Raw genomic sequence first — 20,781 nt, 5'->3', positions numbered from 1 at the left:
GCCCCGGGGCCGGCTGGCCGGGTTTATGGCTTGGTCCAGTCGTCCCAAGCAGAGCCCGGTGATGGACTCGAGTCACGCTCCCTCTCCTAAAACTTTTATGTGTGTTCCTGCACCAACTACACAAATCACTGACCTTGTCACCATATTTTTGGTGGCCAGAACTTTACCATCACCCTCCCCCCCCACACACACAGATAATACCTTTGGCGTTTTGGATTTGTTTTTATTCTTTTGGGGAAGATTGTTAGAAACATACGTAGTCATGACTTACTGTTAAAGTTTTTGGCGTTGATTTTTAACAAGTAGGTGACAATCTAGTTACTTGTGATTATTTTTTTCCTTAAGGTAATCTTAATTTTTATTTTTCTTGCAGAAAAAAAGACCAAATGGCGAAGCAACCTTCCGATGTAAGTTCTGAATGTGAAAGAGAAGGTGGACAATTGGAGCCCGCTGCCCGGCCTCCTCAACTCAGGCCTGGGGCCCCTGCCTCTGTGCAGATAGAGCCGCAAGGTAACCTTGAAGGCGAAGGGGACCGCTGCCCCCACGGCAGCCCTCAGGGCCCGCTGGCCCCGACGGCCAGCCCTGGGCCTTTTGCTACCAGATCCCCACTCTTCATCTTTGTGAGAAGATGCTCCCTGCTGTCACGGTCCTCCAGTGGGTATTTCTCTTTTGACACAGACAGGAGCCCTGCACCCATGAGTTGTGACAAATCAACACAAACGCCGAGTCCTCCGTGCCAGGCCTTGAACCACTATCTCAGTGCGATGGGTAAGCCTCTCCGGGAAGGGGCCTGCACCGTGCTGGCTTGGTGATGTGCCCAAAGGCTGCACGTAGCTTCCGCAGCCACTTTTAGAATCCTGTCACTGAGTAATTCTATATTTTGGTGGGAATGCAGGATGTGTTCAATAAAACATCAAACCAACATTTCAAAAACATATATCACCACGTTTTGTGCCAGCGATAAGTTTTGAGGTCCAAGCATCAGCTTTATTAGGCAGCAAAGCTGGAGTCTTGCTGCCTTGTTAAGTGTGTGACATGGCTTGTTCTCACCGCTAGGTTTACATATTAATGATATTCCACTTGGAAGGGACTTGGTTGATTACAGCAGGGAGCTTAACATAACTGGAAGTGTGAAGGAAGAGATGAGACAAGTAACTCAAGTCCAAAAGTGACTTAAAAAAATGAACTTGTTCACATAGGCAGTGCCAACATAGTGGCACAAGCGTGGTTTTTTTTCTAAACTCATTCTTCATTGGGCTTATTTTGTTTGCTTAGAGAACTTGGACACTGTCCTGATGAGCCTAGGCTATGGATCTTTCTTACAGGGATTAAGGGCAGTTTTAGGGTCTGAACACCTGGCAGTACTGTTAGTGAAGGAGCTGACTGGGGGAAGGGGGATTAGGGTAAATGGAGAGCATCTGCCCCTTCCAAATTGGGGCTGCCCCCAGCTGCAGCTTGTGGGGTGTGGTTGCCGAGTGGTGGGTTTCCTTGTATTGCAAGATAACAAGGGAGATTTTGATGCCAAATGTCCTGATGTTCAAATACTGGCAACTAATTTAGAACATTGAAAACAAGTGTATGAGCCAAACAAAAATATCTGCAGACTTGATTAGACCCTCAATCCCCTGGCATGTGACTTTTAAGTATGGACAGTGAGGGGGTGAGCATGTGGGTTCATGCCGCGTTTCTACCTCATAGGAAAGGCCTGTGTCCCCATCAAAGTCCAGCAGGTTCTCGTTTACCACCACCCTGGATTAGCCCTTTCTGCGTTAACCGGCAAGATAGCATTACTGATTAAAAAATCCAGTATTGATTCCAGTAAAATGTAGATGACACGTAGTCACCATAGGAGACACTTAACTGCTGGAACACAGTGACAAATCTTGCATTTGTAAATTCTGTAGAGGTCTGTCTCCATTACTTTCAATAAGGTGACAGCTGCAGGTCTGTCCCCATGTCACAGAGAAAGAACCTCAGAAAGTCAGTTACTTGTTTGAGGTTGGGAGCGCCTGGGACATGGCAGGCTGGAGTGATAGAAACTCCAGCAGCTGTGTGGCTCCATGTATCCTAAATGGTGAGAGACACAGTCGGCTCTCCGTATCACAGATTTCAAACCAAGAAGTCAACTAACTGCAGAACGAAAATATTCAGGGGGCAGGGGAAGGAATCCCAGAAAGTTAAAAAGCGGAGCTCAAATTTGCCAAGCACTGGGCTGAATCCACGTGCATGAAGTGATGTGTGGCACGTCCCGCCATCACCTGTGCAGGCACAGGTGACGTGCCATCTTCTCTGTGACTGTGCACTTAGGGAAAGGAGCTGCGAATTTTATCAATGCTGTTACTGTAGTTGCCACTGTTGCTCCATCTCCTGCAAATGTTTTTCTGCTCCTGAACATGATGCCGAGTGAACCCACAGTCTTCCTGCCCATTGAGTAACAGGGCTCATGGTGTGTGTGTGTTTAGAAATCCGAGTGTATGAGGAGCCTTGGGAAGCATCAGGGTTTTTCAGTGCAGACCACAACCTAGTCTCTGCAGGTGGTGGTTTAATGCACTGAAATAGTCCCTTCCCTGTGATCAAGTTCAGTGGGTGAGCAAGTGTGTTTTTAAAGTAAGGGCAGGTGACACACTCTGTAGCCAACTAATTATAAGGTGTAGGACACTGTTACTTGAGATGACAGGTGTAGAGCTTTAACGATCACATCTAAATGATTAAGCAAAGTTATGGTTATGTCTGTGAAGCTTAGTAATGGGGCCTGAGGTGTGATTTTATGGCATCAACTACATTTCAGTAGGTGAGTGTGATCACCGAGCGCAGAGGATTAAGTGACGAGTTGTAAGCAGTGTGTCTGAAGTTAATGTACCCAGGTAAGTTTCAGAATTAGGTCTTGGGATATTGCTTGGGGTGAGGCTGAGCTGGGGTGGGGACAGCAGGGACCCTAGCGGGTGGAAAGGCTCCTCAGATGTGAGTGGGGTAGAAAGGGAACGTTTGTCTGTTCATGAAGCTCTTCCTGGCTGTTGGGCAGCTAGTTCAGGGCCTGAAATGTGCTGACTCGGTGGATTCAGCCCCTTCCCCTTTTGTCCGTGTTTGGTGTTTCTTACTCAGCCTTTAAGGTTGTCAATGGAGCTTTCGATAGCTTGTTGCAGAATGCATTTTCACAGAAGTCTTTGTGGTCTCTGAGGTGAGGCAGGGGTGGAGGCTGGGAAGGGGTTCCACCTCAGCCAGGGCGCCTTCATCCAGCCGGTTTCTGCTCAGAGACTGGGATAGAGAACAGTGCGGCAGGTGTCATCCTACACTCTGCCCCACTGAGAGAGCACCTTCTGTGTGGAATGGTCTCCTGGCAGCTTGGTGTCCGCACCTGGAATGTTTCGTTTTTGCTCTACAGCCCTGGTTTTTCAACATGGTGCATTCGAAGAGTGTTACATTTGTCGGTGAGAGGTGACTGCCTTTTCACTTCAAGATTAGTCCCCTGGTGCCCCGGGGGGACGGAGTGGGCAGATGGCGCCTAGGGAAGACCTAATGGTTTCCGTCAGAACCACTGGCACTGTTGGCTGGCTGAGTGCTGGTCCAGGTAAGTACGCTTAGGCCGGATGTGTTTTTAACCCGAACTGTACGAAATGCTGTGGAGTCACACTTGAAGGTGCAGCCAGTGCCATGGCAGGGGAGTGTGAGAAATTCAGTCATTATTAACCCCACGTGTCATTTTGGTAAGTGACTTGGACTTTGTGCTTGTCCGTGCCACGTCAGGTTCCCAGGTGGGAGCTAGTTGTAGGCTTTGTGTCCCTCACCATCTTGGGTACGTACCCCTCGGAGCCAGTCCTTCAGGCTCTGAGCTCTCTGTGGGGATGCATGATGGCCTGTGAATCCCAGTGAGAGGGCTCGATGAAGAGGAGATGCCGGAGACTCTTGGTCATTCAAGCTTTGCCCATTAGCCCTTCCAGAGCTGCCATAAACATCTGGTAGCAAGAGAAAGACCGCTCCACTCCCCAGTAGTTCGTTTGGATCTAGCCATAAGGTGCGTTTCACGGGGTGACAGGTGAGGTCTAGCTCAGCACAGGCTTCTTAGGGAAGCCACAGTGGCATTGGGACTTCAGGTGGGGCTCCTGCAGCTTAGACGAGCCATCACTATCGGGCCGCATGGGTGGGGGATTGGGGGAGTTTAAGGCTTAGGATGTAGACAAGGGGGTAGAGTATCCCAGTTGCTTCAAATGAGTTATGTGCTCTGGGGTATTTTGAATATATTGAGTGAAATTAAAAATACATTTTTTATTATGGTAAAAAACTCATAACGTTAAATCGACCATCTTAACCGTTTATAACCATTTTACAGTTGAGTTGTGTTAAGTACAGTTAAATGCTGTGCGGCCAGTTCCTCGAACTTTTCCATCTTGTAAAACTGAAACTGCACCCATCGAACAGCAGCCCCCCAGCTCCCAGCACCCTGCATGTTTTGTCTGCGTCTCTGATCTGGAATATTTGGGGACCACATGTAAACGGAATCACACAGTGTTTGTCCTGTGAGTGACTTATTTCACTCAGCATAGTGTCTTAAAGGTTCATCCATGTTGCAATAAGTGTCAGAACATTTTTCTTTTTTAAGACAACGTTCCATAGTGTGTGTATACACACATCTTCACCCATTCACTTCACACAGACACTTAGGCCATATCCATGTCTCGACTGTTGTAAATAATGCTACAGTGAGCACAGGAGTGCAGATGCCTCTCCAAGATGGGGGTTTCATTCTTTTCAGAGAAATACCGAGAAGTGGGGCTTCTGGGCCATGTGGTAGCTCTCGTCTTAACTTTCTGAGCACCCTCCACACCGTTGTCCACAGCGGCCGCACCAGTTTGCAGTCCCACCAGCAGGCATGAGGCTCCCTTTCCCCCACGTCCTCACCAGCACTACTGTGTTCTGTTTTCTTTCTCTTTTTCCTGAAGGTGGCCATCCTGGTGGGCGCGAGCTGGTGGTTTCGATTTGTGTTTCCCTCACAGTCAGTATGTTGAGTATCTTTTCTTGTGTTTGTTCACCGTTAAATATATTTTTGATCTTAATTTTACCTGTTTCTTTTTACTTAAAATTATAAGTGTGGCTACTAGAAAAATGTCAGAAGAGGCCCATGACCGGCACCTGTGCGGTGGCACCAGACACTGTTCTTCCCACTGGGGACACATCGTTCCGTAGCACTTAATCCTTGGGTTGCTGTGGACTTGGGGTTAGGAAGGCAATTCACCCCGTCTTGTAAGCCTCTTAAATATCCGTGAGCTGTGTAGCTGGCTGCCCTCGGGTGTCAGTTCTGTGTCACCTTTTCAGGCTTGCAGTACGCGCGGGTTTGAAAATGGAAAGCCAGTGGTTGGCCACCTCGAGGCCGCCTGGGCTGGGCAACAGTGATGGTCTTACTTGTGACAACCTGGTCCTAGCCTTCAGCAGTTGGGACACCAAGGCAGACAAGTGTAGTTCGTAGGTCCTGAATGGGGTTAGAGAGTGACGAAAGAAAAAAATTTTCTTTCCTGGTTCCAAACAAAATTTACTGATTGATAGCTGTCTAGACTTTTAATTTTATATCTTTTTAAGAAACACTGTTGAGATGATTATATATATGATTTATATGCAGTTGTAAGAGGTCATGCAGAGAGATCCTGTGTAGCTGTCACTTGGCTCCCCCAGTGGCAACACTTTGTGTGATAGGGCAGGGTCGCAATCAGCAAATGATGTTGATGGTGTCCAGCCACCTTGCTCAGGTTTCAGAGGTTCCATGTGCACTCCATGTGTGTGTGTGTGTGCTTGCTTCTGTGCGGTTGTGTCACGTGTGGGCCTGTGTCGTCACCACAGTCATACAGAGCAGCTCTACTCGCAGGCTGCCTTTTTCACAGCCATAGCCACCTCCACTCCCTGATCCTTGACCTGTGTCACCTGTTGTACTTTGTACATTTGTCATTTCACACATGCTGCAGAAATAGCATCACACCATGTGTGACCTTTTGGGGCTGCCTCTTCATTCCGCATGCTTCCTGGTGACCCCCGCCTGACTATGCGTCTGGCCTTGCTTGGTGCTCCTTGCTGTGTGCTGCTCTACAGTGTGTTTGCACTGTTGAGTCACTACTGAAGGACACCGTGGTCTGTTGAAGGACACCTGTTTGCAGTGACCTGACACAGCTGGCCCTTGGGGTGGGTTTGCTGGCTCACGCTGCATGCCACATACTGTCCCTTGCTCTGTCTTTAGGCAGTGGCCAATCAAAGGCGAGGTGCACAGACTTGTTGGTGAGGTCTCTGTCCGGTGACTGGCAACTGTGGCTCCCGCAGGGCGTGAGCTGTGAACAACTCTGTTGTGTGAACAGCGGTGTCATCCCTTGGGGTAGATGCCTGGAAGTATGATTGTTGGCTTGCGCAATAGTTCCATTTTTTAATGACCCACTGCCCTGTGCGCCAGAGTGGCTGTTCTTGTCACATTCCCGCCAGCAGTGTACAAGACCTGGCTTCTCCACATCAGCACTGAATGTGACTGCTAGCTTTTATTGTAGTCAGTGATACACGCGTGATGATGTCCCCTTGTAGTTGTAACTGGCACTCCCCAGGGCTAACGATGAGTACTTTTCATGTTTGTTTGTATCCGTGTCCTCAGTGAAATGGCCGTTCGTGTCTTGCTAGTTGTCTGATTGTGATGTTTGGATTTTTCACTCCTTTGAGTTTTGAGGGCTTTTGTGTGTTCAAATTCAAAGTCTTTGTTAGATACGTGATTCACACATGTTTTCTCCCAAGCTTGTATTTTCACTCTCTATATGGGTTTCTCTTTTATGAGTCACATGTTTGGTGTCTCAGAATCCTACATCAAGCCCCAGGTCCCAAAGGATTCGCCTTGTTTTTTCTTTTTCCTAAGTTTTCTGGCTGGGCATGTGAGGGTTAATTTGTGTGTGAGGGGCAAGGTTCAGATCTATGTCTATTCTTTTCAGCACTATCAGTTGAAAAGTTGACCCCCTTTCCATGTAACTGCTTTTGTACCTTTGTCAACTGAGTTTGGGCCTGTTTCCAGTGCTGTTCTGTACTCTGCTGAACGAGGTGTCTACCCGCCAACACCACACTACCATCATTGCTAGAGTCACATGCTAGGCCATTTAGGTGGATGGAGTGATTCCTCAGATTCTATTTTTTTTACCCCCCCCAAAAATTGTTTTAGCCTAGGTCCTGCGCCTTTTCACATATATTTTAGAATAAGCTTGTCTGTGCCTTCAGAAAACCCTATTGGGGTTTTGACAGGAACTGTGTTAAGCTATAGACTAACTTGGGAGAGAATATGTACTTCACTATGTTGTGTTTTCCAGTCCATAAACAGACAGGTCTGTTCAAGTCTTGACCTTTTTTTTTTTTTTTTTTAGTTTTATCATTTTCAACATAAAGCTCTCGCACATGTTTTTCACTGGATTTCATTTACTTTAGAGCAATTATTAATGGTATTGTACGTCTCATTTCCATTTCAGTCGTTCATTTTTAGTATATGGAAATGCAGTTCATTTTTGTGTGTTGATCTGGTATCCTGCAGCCTTGCTGAACTCATTAATTCTAAAGGTTTGTTTGTTTTTAATGATTTTCTTGGGAGTCCGTTCTCAACAGTCATGCAGCCCGCAGATGGTGGATTTATTTCTTCTTTTCTGATTGGCAGCATCATTTCTTTTTCTTGCCTCGTTGCACTGACTGGAACTTTCAGCACTGTGTTGAGTGGTGAGAGCAGGCATCCTTGCCTTTCTCCTGGTTGAGGGGGGCGGAAAGCTTTCTGTCTGTAACCATTAGGTCCGACGTTACCATAGGTGCTTTGTAGGTGCTCTTTAAAAAATGCAGTTTCTCTTTGTTCATTGCTGAGAGTTCTCATGGATGGAAGGGCTGTTTTATAAAGCGTTTATTGTGTAGGAATTGATAGAGTCATATGAGTTTCCTACATGAACCTGTTAATGAAGGTGTGTTGTGTTGTTTGATTTTCCTTGTTATTTACGTTGTGTGCCTAGGGTATAGCCTACTTGGTCAGGGTGACTCTTCACACATTGTGTGTGTGAGTGCCATTGAAGGTGACCCCATGAGTGAGTGCCATCACAGTGTCCTATCCCCAGCAGCCTTGCTCAGCTCCTGCAGACTCAGCTTGTAGCTTCTCTTAGGGAGTCGGCCCAGGTCCTGTTTGGTCTTCCTTTTTTTTTCTGCTGTCTTCTGTTTTCCTGCATTATCGTCTTTCCCAGAGAACCCTGTCTTGTCACGATGTGTCTGAAGCAGTATAGTGCAGTTTTGTCATTTGCCTCCAGTGATGTCTCAGGCTTAGCTTGCTCCAGGACCCACTGGTTCCTCTTTCTGAAGGTCCGGGGTCTCCGTGGAGCTCTCCCCCAGATTTCAGATAAATCCATGTTTTCCGGTCGGTCTTCTTCACTGTCCGGCTTTCACGTCTATACTATGAACTGGGAAGATGGGGGTGTGGGTGGTCACGGCCTCAGTCTCTGATGCCATATCCGTGCCCTCAGAGACCCTTCTTCGTTGCCCATTGGAGTCTCTGCCTCCTGGTTTCTTGGCTGCCATCTGCATTTGAACTGATGAATGAACCATCAAAATGTTTAAGTTTCATGTCTTCGTTGTCTGTGTTAAAGTCAAGTGTTTCTTCTGTGGTCATCTTGTCTTCTTGGTGTTCAGATGCAGTCCTGCTTCGACACCTTTCACTCTCATCAGAAGTCATTTCAAACTCCTCCTTCTTTCTACCAGTAAATTGGTATCAGTTATTGATATTTTTTCTGCCAGTTTTCACTCCTTCTTCTGTGTCTCGCCCAGTTCTTCTTGCTGGCTTTCTGTCCAGCAGTTCTATGAATTGTTGACAGAGTGGTGTTGAAATCCCTAACTGTTTATTATATGGTAGATTTGTCTATTTTTTCTTTAAAATCAATCAGATTTTGCTTCATGTATTTTGCGGCACTGCCATTTGGTGCTCAAAATTGTTGTCTTCCTGTTAGATTGATCCCTTTATCATTGCTGTAAAGTCCACTTTGTCTGATATTAATATAGCCACTCCTTTTTGTAAAAAAAAATTGGTGTACTAATGTTTACATGGTGTATCTTGCATCCTTTCACTTCCAACCTACATACACTTTATTGGAAGTAAGTTGTTTTTATGCAGTGTATCTTCAGATATTGTTTTATTTACCCCACCAACTTTGTCTTTTAAATGGTGTATTTAGACCATTTACATTTAAGGTAATTATTATTGATATGTTAGGGCTTAACACTGCCATTTTATTATCTTTCTGTTTCCTTTTTTGTTTTAAACCTTACTGTGTGTTATATGAACATTTTTTTAGGAAACCGTCATTTTTATTTATAGCGCTTTTAAAGGAATTGTTCTTTATAGGTTTGTTTGTTTTTTTTTTAGTGGTGGTTCTAGGTACTTTCTGTCATCCACTAGAATCAATAGTGTCAACGTGCTGTGACTTCAGCCGCCGTGTGGACACCTTGCTTCCCTTCTCGGTCCCTTCACCTGCCCCACTTCTCAAATACAGTTGTCTTAAATATTTCTTGCAGATACATTGAGCCATCATATCGGGGGGTGTTCCGTTTTTATTCCACCATCAAGTGTAAGTTAAACTCATGAGAAGTGGGCTAGTTTGTTGTACTTACTCCCACGTTTCCCCACTCCAGTGTCCCTTCCTTTCTGGAGTCCTGAGCTTCTGTCGCCAGTTCTGTTCAGAGAACTTTGGTCATTTCATGGTGCTCGTCCTGCTGCCAGCACCCCTCTCAGTCCTCCTTTGCGAGAATGGCTTCATTTCCCCTTCATTCCAGAGGTTATTTCCCCTGGGCATAGAATTCACTGGAGACTTTTTTCTGTTGGGTGATTTTATTTTTTTCAGTGCTTGAAAAACATGCTGCTTCCTCTGATGGTCCGGGTTTCAGATGAGAATCTGCTTCTCCCAGTTGCTTCCCTGCAAGTAATGTATCATTTCTGTCCGCTGCTTTCAAGATTTTTTCATTGTCTTTTGGTCTCCATAAGTTTAATTATGATGTGTCTTGTCTTGGATTTCTTTGGATTTATCCTTTTTGGAGTTCACTCAGCTTCTTCAGTTTGTTTTGTGCCAAGTTTGGGAAGCTTTTGGCCATTGTATCTTTGAACACCTTTCAGTCCCATCCTGTCTCTTTGGGGACAACATTGTGGTCACACAGGCCCCTGGACTCTGCTTGTTTCCATCATGGTCTCTCTATTCAGGGGCAGTAGACTGTCCTGTGACATGCCCACTGACTCTCCTCTGTCACTTCCACTCTGTTGAGCACATCTAGTGAGGGCTGTTTTTAATTACATCTTCAGTTCTAAAGCTTTTACCTGCTTTAGCAGGGTGGGGTGCATGTTTAGACCCCCCGTGGCCCCATTGTTGGCTGGGATGTGTACCCTCCACCCCTGGCCCTGCTGACACCTGCAGAGGAGGTGGTAGGGACTGGCTCGGCCTGTTTCTGGGGCTGGTGGGTAAAGCTAAGTTCCTGTTGGCTCCCTGTCTATGCCAGTCAGCCCATCTCCCACTACTGTTCCATCACCAATGCTGGGTGGGGTCCTCCACTCTCCTTACATGCTAGAGGGAGTGTGGGCTTGGCTTGCTGCTGGGGGCCCCTGCTGATGCCACCTGAACTGGGAAGTGGAACAACAATGCCCCCTGGCCAGGGATGGAGGGCAGTGGCCCCAGCAGCAGTTAATCAGCCATCGCCGGGGTATGGGCACCCTGCTTAGCCTAGTGACACCTCTGCCATGGGACCAGTCCTTTGGCTGGAAGAACAGGCTGTCCCTGGGGCTTTGTCCCTTGTGCCCGTCGGGGCCTCTGCAGCACCTGGTCCTGGGTGATTGTAAGTGATAAGGAGACGGGGGGCTCTGGCCCTGGGCCCCCAAGCAGCCTACTGTTGTTGTTACCCTGTCAGTGTTTGCTGTGGGAACATCTTACTAAAGAGGATGGCAGGCGTGTAGTTGTATGTGGTGGGCCTGTACACTCTGGGCTCATCTTGCTTCACCCTGGGCTGTGTGTGGGCTGTTAGATTTGAGGATGGGCATCTTCTTGTGAAGGCCAGCCTGAGGCCCCGCTTTTTGCCTGCCCGATACAGGACTTTGGACTGGGCACTCCTGGTACATAGTCACCATGCTATGCTGGACAGGGCTCCCTGCACATCATCCTTCCCGCCCCAGCATCACCTGCAAAGGAGGAATAGATCATCTCCATTCCTCCTTTGCTGGGTCACCTCACATTCTTGATATAACCCTCACGTGATGATTCTCAGCCTCTCTCACCTTCTGGTGTCCTCTGGTCCTTCTCGGTGGCTGGGACCTGTGCTGGGACACGTGCCCTAAGACTGCTTTCTTTCTCTGCGCAGGTCCTGTTGATACAGGCCTGATGTTGTCCTTTATGCCCTCACCAACTGGGTCCTTGGTGTCCGCGCTCAGAACCTGCTCACAGACATATATACAAGAGTGCTCAGCACAGCACCTCATCCTGGCCACCCAGCTATTGGCAGCCCCGCGGGTCTGGGAAGATGGCTGAGTTACCACTCCTGTGATGATGGACCATGGCGCCATTGTCCTAATGATGTTAAAAAGAATAGTGACACTGGGAAATGCTCCTGGCATAATGTTAATGTTAAAAAGGTTACGGAGTTGTAGGTGTCACCTGAGGTCACTCTATTTGTGCTGTAACAAAATCACCACAGACTGGGGGCTGAAGCCATTTCTCTCATAGTTCAGGTGGCTGGAGGTCAGACCTCCTCACTGTGTCATCGGGATGGAAAGAACGTGCTGGCTCTCTTGTCTCCTCTTATCAGGGCACTGACCCCACCCTGGGGCTCCACCCCATGGCCTGATTACCCCAAAGCCCACACTTCCAGATGTCATTGCACCTGGGTTTAAGTTTCAACCTAGGAGTTTGCGGGGGACACAGACATTTAGTTCGTAACAATTGGGTGAGTGTTCAAGAAGTTTATGAGTGTAGCAGAAAGATAAGGAAAACATATCAAAGTGTTCATAGTGAATCTTTTTGCACTCAGGTTACAGGTGTTTTTTTCTGTGTATCGTCTTTTATTTGCAAAATTGTTGTAAATAGCATATTATTAATGGAACAAATCTGGTAGATATATACCGTATTTTAAATTTTGCTTTTTAATTTTCATCTTCACTTGTGGCGTGCCCAGCAGCGTCACTGTGGCACCTATGTCATTTGTGTGACTCGCTGTTAATTGCCACAGCCTTTATGTTAATAAAGATTGCATCCAGGTGAGGTCAGGCTTTTGGCCATCACCAGGACTCAGGTGGACATTAGTCCCTTAATCTTCTCTTTGGGAGTCTGACTTTTATTTAGCAGAGTGGGCATTTTACTGAAGCTTCCCCATCTGACAGGGGTCCCAGGTGGGTTCAGCACCCAGGACTATGGCCACCTTCCTGGCAGGGTCTAGATGGAATCCTGGCATCCCTCCATGCCACTTGGGCAGATGTTAGTCACTGAGCACCTGCATCCTCATCCATCAAGTGAGGAGGAATGTGGTTACCTCCAAGGGTCATGGAGGCTTCTCACACGAGCTCATGGATAGAAGGCATCCAGTAGGGTCTCACTCACTCATTCCTCCTTGCTCCTCAATGACCTGTCCCAGCCATAGTGGATCAGTGCATGTGACGGTGATGGAATATTCTCTCCTGCTTCCCACAGGAAGAAGCTGTCGTGTCAGGAGTACAGGGGGTTCATCTGGAAACGCTACCACAATTCTAACCTGCAGGTCACAAAACAAGCAAAATAGAAAGGCTTTTCTAGAAACCGGCCTGGCGGGGGCGGGGAGGGGGTCCCAGTCACCCTGCAACTGCCAGTTAGCTATAGGTCACCCTGAGTAGAACCTCGGCATCAGCGGGACATTTTGGGTTATGGAGCCATGCCTGGAAACCCACACCTTACCTGATGGTGGTGTTAGAGCACTGGTGAGACACACCCACTTGGCCTGGCAGAAACTGGACTCCACTTGAAGCCATGTGTTTGGAGGGGAGGTCTGGAGACGGAAGACACAGTGAACTACGTTTCCCTGCCATCACGGAATGCAGCTGTTTTCACAGTGGAGGCAGAGGCTGCTCAGTGACAACAGTAGAAGCACTCTTTGCCCAAACCAAATAAAGAATTTAAAACAGCTTTTCCTGGAGGGAGTTACACTCTGGCCACTGTGCACTTACATTGTGGTTTTTACTTCTGAGTGAGCGAACCTTTCCTGGGAGCTTGTCACATGCTGAGGAGACTGACTCATGGATGCCACCTGTCAGTGCCAAACACAGCCCGGCTAGATGAGACTAACTCGTCTGTAAGAGGCAGGGTCTTCATGGTTTTAAGTATTTGCTTAGGATGCGTTGGTACCCGGGTCCTGCGGGAAACCCAGGTTTGCTGTTTCCTCCCATCTGCCCAGGCGGATGTGGGTTGATGTTGGTGGAGGGCCATCCCTGAGCAGGCGTTGGGATGCACACCCCCTGCATGTCACTGGGTCCTCATCTCACCTCCTTGTGGGCTCACAGCAGACACGGGCCGATTGGCTGCGTGGGCTGTAGCTGCCAGGCTGGGACTTCGTGTCATTGTTAGAGAGGAGACAGTTGGCATCTGGGTTGGAGTGGGCTTGCCCCTGCCTCGGTGCCCTGTGCGGCCCTGACGGTTCAGCTCGGGCTTTGCTTCCCTTCTTCAGGTTGACAAAAATGAAATGCATTGGGAGCTAAAATTGACAAAAAAGAGGAATCCGCCACTTTGGTCCAAGAGGGTATGTTTGCTCACTGACGCGATTCTGCACTGTTGTCAACCATTGGGCTGCTCTGGGACCTGTTTGCCCCCTGAATGTGGCACCGCGATGTCAGCCGTGGGGGGCCTTGGTGAACCCCCGGGACTCTGGGACACGTGCTTGCTCTAGGGGAGAGGCCTGTGTGTCTTATAGACATGTCCGAAGGGGTTTCTCATGAGCTAAACGTGCCAACCTCGGTTTGTTACGTGAGCTGTTTTCTGCAGAACGAGAGTGCTGGAGGAAGGACCAGAAGCCGCCTTCTCCCATCTGTCTAGTTTTAGTCCCTTGAGGAATTTCTTAACACCAAGTATATCTCCACATGTGTGCTGCCTCCACTTGCGCCCTCTGTGCACACTTTTGTGTGCACGCCGCCTCTGGGTGTGCCCTGTGTTAAGACATGCACTGTTTGGATCTGTGACTCACACACACCCAGTGTCGATTCTGCCAGGCTCATCTCACCGACCAAAGAGAACGCTTTGGTGCCTCACAGGATCACAGCATTTGCAGGTTTAGCTGGAATTCGGGGCCCTGATGTGGTGTGCGGGTACCTGCGGTCCCTCTGCGGGTTCGCCCGCCTCGAGGAGCTGGATGGTCCGCAAGGGGAACCTAGCACTTCCCGGATCGCTCTGTTCTCTCCTGGTCTCTCTCGATGGCGTGGAGCAACCATTGGCATGGAAGGTTCCAGCAGGCGGCCAGTGCACTTTTGGTCCTAGTGACCGTCCACCTGGCTGGGGACTAATATCCTGTCCTCACAGAGGAGGTGTGAGCACTGTAGGGGGTCTGGCTCTGTGTTAGAATGGCCCTGTTTTGTCTGTATGCTATGCACAGTGGCCTTTTTAGTCCGTTTTGCCCAGGACAGCTGAGCCAGCAGCCCTGTGTCCCCTGGAGGGCCTCAGGGAGGAGCAGTAATGTGTGACCCTCGAAGCCAGCAGCCAGCCAGCACAGGACTCTGCACATGAGGCTCATGCTGTGCTGATGGTGCTGTAGCTGCCGTTCTTTTCCCATGTAGGGGACCGAGCACAGTCTCTTAGGCGACACTGTGGTTTGCAGCCTGGGCCTAGGGTCTTCCCTCAAAATTGCCACCTGCACGGATGTTAGATGGAGGACTGACCAGTTAGCATGGGCTAGACGGCACTGGGGGAACTGGGCTCAGACCGCTGACCTGGGCGACCTCCCACTGTGCGCCCAGCTGCTGCTGCAGCGCCTTCCTCTTGCTACTTCTTCTTTTGTTGTATTTCCCAGAAAGGCCTGTGGGCTTGTGTTCTCGTGTCCCTGAGATGTGGGCTACCCGCTCTCAGCAAGAGTGTGCTTGATTGGGATGCACAGGCTCCTTGAGTGTTCTAAGGAGGAGTTGGCCCAACGCAGCACACATGCTTTTAAGAAGAGTACGTAAACCAGTGAATGTCCAAACGTGATGGTTATACCTTTGTCATTGTATAAAATAGTGTCTGGGATTGAGGTGTAAAGTTTGTTTCTCTTTTATACAGTTAGAGGTCAAAAGAGGCATTTAGTTTTTTTCAGGTCGTCTTAAGTATTTGAGTGGGATGATTTCATGATGTCTCATCCTGCTGGTGTGTTCACCACTCACCGTGTATGTGTGTTAACTTTGTGTATAATATGTTTAAATTATATGAATAAAATTGGTAGATGTTTACAGGTTTTAATTTAAAAACTGCCTAATACATAGCCGGGTCTATTCCTGCCCCAAGCCTCAGTCTTCACTGTCCCTGGGGTGAAATGCAGCACTGTTTAACACCTTAGTGTGAACTTCGGAGTTTTTGTCACCTGTTTCCTGCTGCCAGTGTTGAGTTTCATACAGGAAGCCACACTTGCTCTGGAATCGGGAATTTTCGTATTTGTAGTTTAAATTCTCATTTCCTCTCCAAGATCTGATTTTTGGCTAGGAACAACGTATAGCTACCAAAAGCTAGTAACTTCAGTTTTTTTAACACTTAATATTTAAGAAATGAACTTAAGTGAATTAACATATGTGGTGCATATTTCCTTTTAAAAGATCTGTAAATAGTGTTTGCTTTGTACGGTTTTGCTGGGGTAAATGATGAAATCAGCTGCCTGGATAGGACACTGCCAGTAGACAGTTATGGGATTTGTGTCTGTCTGAAAGCAGATTCAGGGTTGCTGTTCATTTGACTGTACTTAGTTTGTTTTGTTTTTGTTTTTGTTTTTGTTTTCAATATCACGGCACGGTCACGTCCCCTGGAGGCCTCTGACGGGGGTCTAAAATGGCAGAATAGAGCTGAACTGTCCTGGAGACCCAGGGGGCTGGGTGGTGGACGGAAAGCAAGGACAGGGTCATGTCCTGTGTCCCACTTCACTCCATCCAGGGCAGCATGATTCTGGAGCACGCCGAGGGGACCAGAGTACTGCTAGAGGGTCTTCCGTGGCTTCTTGTAAAGGGCATCCGACAGGAGCTAGCTCAGGACCAGGTTTGGGGCACGTAGTGGCAGCCTCACTGATTGACCAGAGGGATGACCATTGACAGGGATTATAGACTGTTCTTGTTACTCCAGGGGCCAGAATGAAGATTGGGGTTGGAGCAGGGAGTGTTCTGTCCCCTGCAAGGACTATGTTGCCTTAGGGAAAAATGTGCCCTGCTGCCCCAGGGGCCACAACACATCATCACACAAAGGCTCCTGCTCAGGTCTCCATCTGGCATGAGGTGAGCAGGAGTTAGCCAGATATGTCCTTGGACGTTAGTCCTCGGAGTCTGAGTTTGCCCCTGGCATGTCACTGGCTTCTAGCAAATATATCACCATGTATGTGGGATGCGCAGGTGAAGTGGCACCCTATAGCGGATGAGCATCTAGGCCGTAATGCCTGGAGGTTCTCAGTTTATTGTGAGAGACAGTGGTGGTGGGAGAGGAGACACACCCTACACGCTCATCCCCAGACTTCTGTCCCACCTTGTGGGCGGTTCCCAGTGGTCAGCCTGGAAATTTATCAGAGTTGCATGTTTTGACTTCTGACTCTTGGCCACATAAGGCAGTATCCAGATGCATCACAAGATCGTAGAAGCCCTGGCTTCGTCCCTTAGCTTTGTGACTGTGGCATTCTGTCCCCGCAGCTGTTGACCGAGCACCATGTGAATTCATGGGGCTGCCTTGGCTGGACACCGTGCACTGGGGGAGACACAGGCACCAGTGCTAACCAGTCTCTCTCTTTCACTTCTAACCACTTTCATTTTCATTCAGGGGCTCAGTGGACTGGATGGAGGATTTACCCAAAAATAAAACGGTGCAAGTGAAAAGTAGGCTGGGTGGGTGGGGTGGGAGTATGGATGGAATGGAGTCTGACTCACTGACATCAGAACCGGCCGAGTTGGGGCTGAGTCTGTGAACTGACCACAGAGAAGCCTCTTGGGATAGCAGTGGCCCTCTGCCCTGTGGTCACTGGGAATCCTGGAGCAGGCGACACAGCCCTATCACACAAGTGGGCTTCCCAGAGGAACCTTGGCAGGCTGGCTGGTTACTTGCAGGCTGTTGATAACTGAGTTGGTAGATGTTTCTGAAGTCGCTCACCCAGGGAAGTAGACTGTGGGGCAGAACAGGCATCCCAGAATTCACGTTTCCATGGGAACATGGTTACCTGCAGTGACAGTGCTTCCTGTAACATTTTTTGGAGTAGTAATTGGCTTAGCTCTGGCTTCCAAGCCTACAAAGAAATGGTCCTGTGGAAGGTCATTTGTGGCTTTGGTTAAATCAGGCTCTGCTAGGGGCCAAAGGGGGACAGCTCCGAGATGCCAGCCCCACAGCCTTTACTCAATGCACTTACCTGCTCAAGTGTTTTTTGTTATGTTTAAAATCAAAGCAGTTGTTCCTTCGAAGCCTTACATTCTGTGTCCCTTCGGGGACAGAAACCCTTTTTCAGTTCTGAGATGCGTGTTGGTTCACAGCTCAATCCTTGTTGGTCCCTTTGAAATCTGACTGCACCCAGTACTTGTTACCGAGCACGGGAGGACGGTGCAGAGTGAAGGGTGTCCATGCATCTTAGTCTGTTCTCCACTTCCGCACTCCACTCCAGGGACTCGAATGGCCACCATCCCTCAGAAGTCAGAGCTGCACCAGTCTTGTCTCCCAGACAAGTCTTGTCTCCCAGACAAGACTGCAGTGGTGGCAGGTGCATCCGTGATGTAGCAACCCCTAGCACACATACCTCAGGAGATGGCTTTTCATAGCCCCCACCCCACCCCCTAGAGCAGGGCCAGCTGAGTGTCAAAAGGGAGGCAGTGAATCCCATGACGTGAACTTTGAACCCTGTCCCTGGTAACCACAGGGCTAAGCACTGGGCGTTCAGGGGAATCAGAAGATTTGGCCTGCCTGATATGGTACTCGCTGTGCACTGAGTGTCTAGCTTTTTGTCCCCACGCTGACAGCGGTGCTGCAGAAACCCCTTCCTGAAGCCCCAGCCTGATCCACACTCAGGCACCCAATGGTTACTCCAATGTAAAGCCACCCAGGAGCTGTCACCTGATGTCCGTCCATATGAGACCAGCTCTAACCATGTGGGCTAGAGCAGCGGTCCCCAACCTTTGTGGCACCAGGGACCGGTGCTCCTATGAGCGTCTAACACCCGATGAACTGAGGTGGAGCTGAGGCGGTGATCTAGCACTGGAGAGCGGCTGCAAATAGAGATGACGTTTCCTCACTTGCCAGCTGCTCACCTCCTTCTGTGTGGCCTGGTTCCTAACAGGCCATGGACTAGGGACCTCTGGGTTTGAAGATGGTTCTGTAGCTGAAGCAGAACTATATTAATTAGCTCACACCTTGAAAAATGCCCCCTCCACACATGCCCCCAGCATAGGACAGACCTGTTATGATCCCCATGGTATTGTTTTTTTTTTTTTTTCCCTATAGGAAATGATGTTACCAGTAAATGCTGGGTTTTGAAAAATTACTTGTAAGGGTTTTGATGAAAATTACAGGAACATCACATTTTCCATGCCTTGTACGTTTGATGAGTGGCTTTGGCCAGAAAACATTGCAAGTCATCCTGGCTCAGAGCAGTGTTGCAGGGTTGGAGCTGGCCTCATGTAGATGGACATGAGGTGACAGTTCCTGGGTGGCTTTACGTTAAAAGCGGTTTATATTTCGTTGTGCCCTTCAAGTATCAGTAGTGCCACATTCATGGGGTAAAATGCTTTCTTAAATTTGGAAACTACACTTCCTATGGGTAAAAATACAACTCAGAAGAATTTCCCTGTTGAAGTTTCTGTGTCCATGTAAAATTGCCTTAGAGTTAGAAATGAATCTTCCCACGTAGTAATGAGAGTTTTTTTTCTCAAATAAAGACCCATTTCATTGATCGGATATCAGCGTTCATGGTTGCTGGGCACCTTGCAGATAGCAGAGTGAAATATTTGTGCTCGGTACTCGTCTTTACAGATGAGGCAAGGAAGTGTAGGTTTACTTTTTTGGAAAGTGGACAGTAGTCAGGGTTGGGGTGTGAGGGTGAGCGGTGTGGTTTTGAGCAGTCCTGGCCCCTGGACCCCTTCGTCATCATGTCCCTGATAGTGGGACCAGGAGTAAGCAGATTGAGTCCTGGCTCTGACCAACCCCACCCTGGGCTGACAGGCCAACTCCTGAGGGTCATTTTTTGTCCTGGTGGGTTCTCATCTGACATGAGACCCATAGGACAGTCACTAAGTTTAAACTAGTGATGAAGTTAAGAAAAAGCTTCTCCACCTCCCAGAACAGAAAATATTTGGTCATTTCAGAAATCATCGTTGACGTTTCTGTTAAAGAATGCAGTACATCAACTGAGACACCATTGTCAGCACAGGAGAAGAGGCTTCTTAAAACCCTGAACAGAGTTGTCTTGTTCTGTGTACACGCTGTGAGCCTTTACTTCAGGGCAAGTGTTGGTCTTTGAAGTTCAGGAGTCTAGATTCAGGCAGCAAAAATGGTACAGGCCTCAGAAGGTGATACTGGTTCTTCCACAACCCAGACGGGGCGGTTGCCATTCAAGCCACCGGGCAGATCAGCCTCCTTGGTGCAGCTGATAGCCCCTGGCTGGCCCGGTGCTCTGGCTAGTTAGCATGTACTCAGCCACTCTGATCCGTGTCCCCAGCGACCACAACACTCCTTGCTCTCGAATGTTCTCTGGGGACACACATTTGGCTCCAGGACCTCTGCCCTCTGCTCGGTGTTTTTTGGGGTCTAGCCTGTGGACCATTGCACCAGAGTCCCCTGGGGAGCTTATAGAGTAAATCCCCAGGCCTCCTGCAGACACACCTCTATGTCAACTTGCTTCGAGGACATGTTTCTCTCCACATGTTCATTTGTGATAACAGCCTATTTAAACCAACAAGCCTTTCTCTCCTGTAGAAGAAATGTCTGCTTGTCCCCTTCACCTCCTTCTTCCAAACAGCTGGGCCTTTGTCTGTGAGACAGCTGGATTTGGCCACGAGGGTGCCATGCTTTGGTGAGGGTACTGCATCCCCTGGGCACTCATCTTGCTGATTTCAGCCTGGACTGGGTCCTGGAGGTGCTCCGGGTGCTGGCCATAGTGGGAGCCCGACAGAGCCTCACAGAGCACATGCCCAGGCAGGGTGTTGGTGGGACTCAGCAGGCATGTAACCGGGGGGAAGCTTTGTTTGGGGTTACATGAAGTATCAGGTGTACATAGAGGTATCCTTGTCTGGAAGAAGCCCAGACAAGGCATTAAAATTTCAACATGTGAGCCACAAGAGCGCAGGCTCTGCGCAGGCTTGGCCCCTGGCTGCTGAGCCTGGTGCCTGCTGGAACCGTGTCATCTGTCATGTGGGCATCTGTTGTCGCCAGAGCAGTCAATGACTCCTGGTTTATTCGGCACCAGGTGCCAGGCAGCAGTTACTGCCGGTCTGCCTTCTTTGTAAAACAGTCTATTGCAAGTTTTCTTAGGCTCACTGGCATTTTCTTCGTTTGAGTCTTGGATTGTAAGCGGGTTCCTCTGAGGCCCAGAGCAGTGGGGGTGGCAGCTGTGAGCAGCCGGGGTATTCCT

At 48.7% G+C, this 20,781-nt stretch overlaps 1 protein-coding gene across 9 annotated transcripts in view; it reads left to right on the top strand.

Moving 5' to 3' along the window:
- Positions 1-20,781, top strand: part of BCL2L11 (BCL2 like 11) — a 35,027-nt gene that overhangs the window by 3,046 nt on the left and 11,200 nt on the right. For 4 of the 9 annotated variants that reach the window (XM_025045039.1, XM_006909447.3, XM_015587448.2 and 1 more), the window contains exon 2: positions 374-768. In XM_025045039.1, coding sequence (XP_024900807.1) covers positions 387-768 — 382 coding nt within the window. In that variant the 5' untranslated portion in view covers positions 374-386. Of the gene's footprint in view, positions 1-373; positions 769-12,686; positions 13,159-20,781 lie in introns of those variants that run through there. The other 5 variants (XM_025045042.1, XM_025045038.1, XM_025045040.1 and 2 more) reach the window with 4 other exon arrangements.

This window comes from Pteropus alecto, unplaced genomic scaffold (genome assembly GCF_000325575.1).
Source record: "Pteropus alecto unplaced genomic scaffold, ASM32557v1 scaffold223, whole genome shotgun sequence".
NCBI classification, from domain to species: Eukaryota; Metazoa; Chordata; class Mammalia; order Chiroptera; family Pteropodidae; genus Pteropus; species Pteropus alecto.
This window is presented reverse-complemented; position numbering and strand designations above follow the sequence as displayed.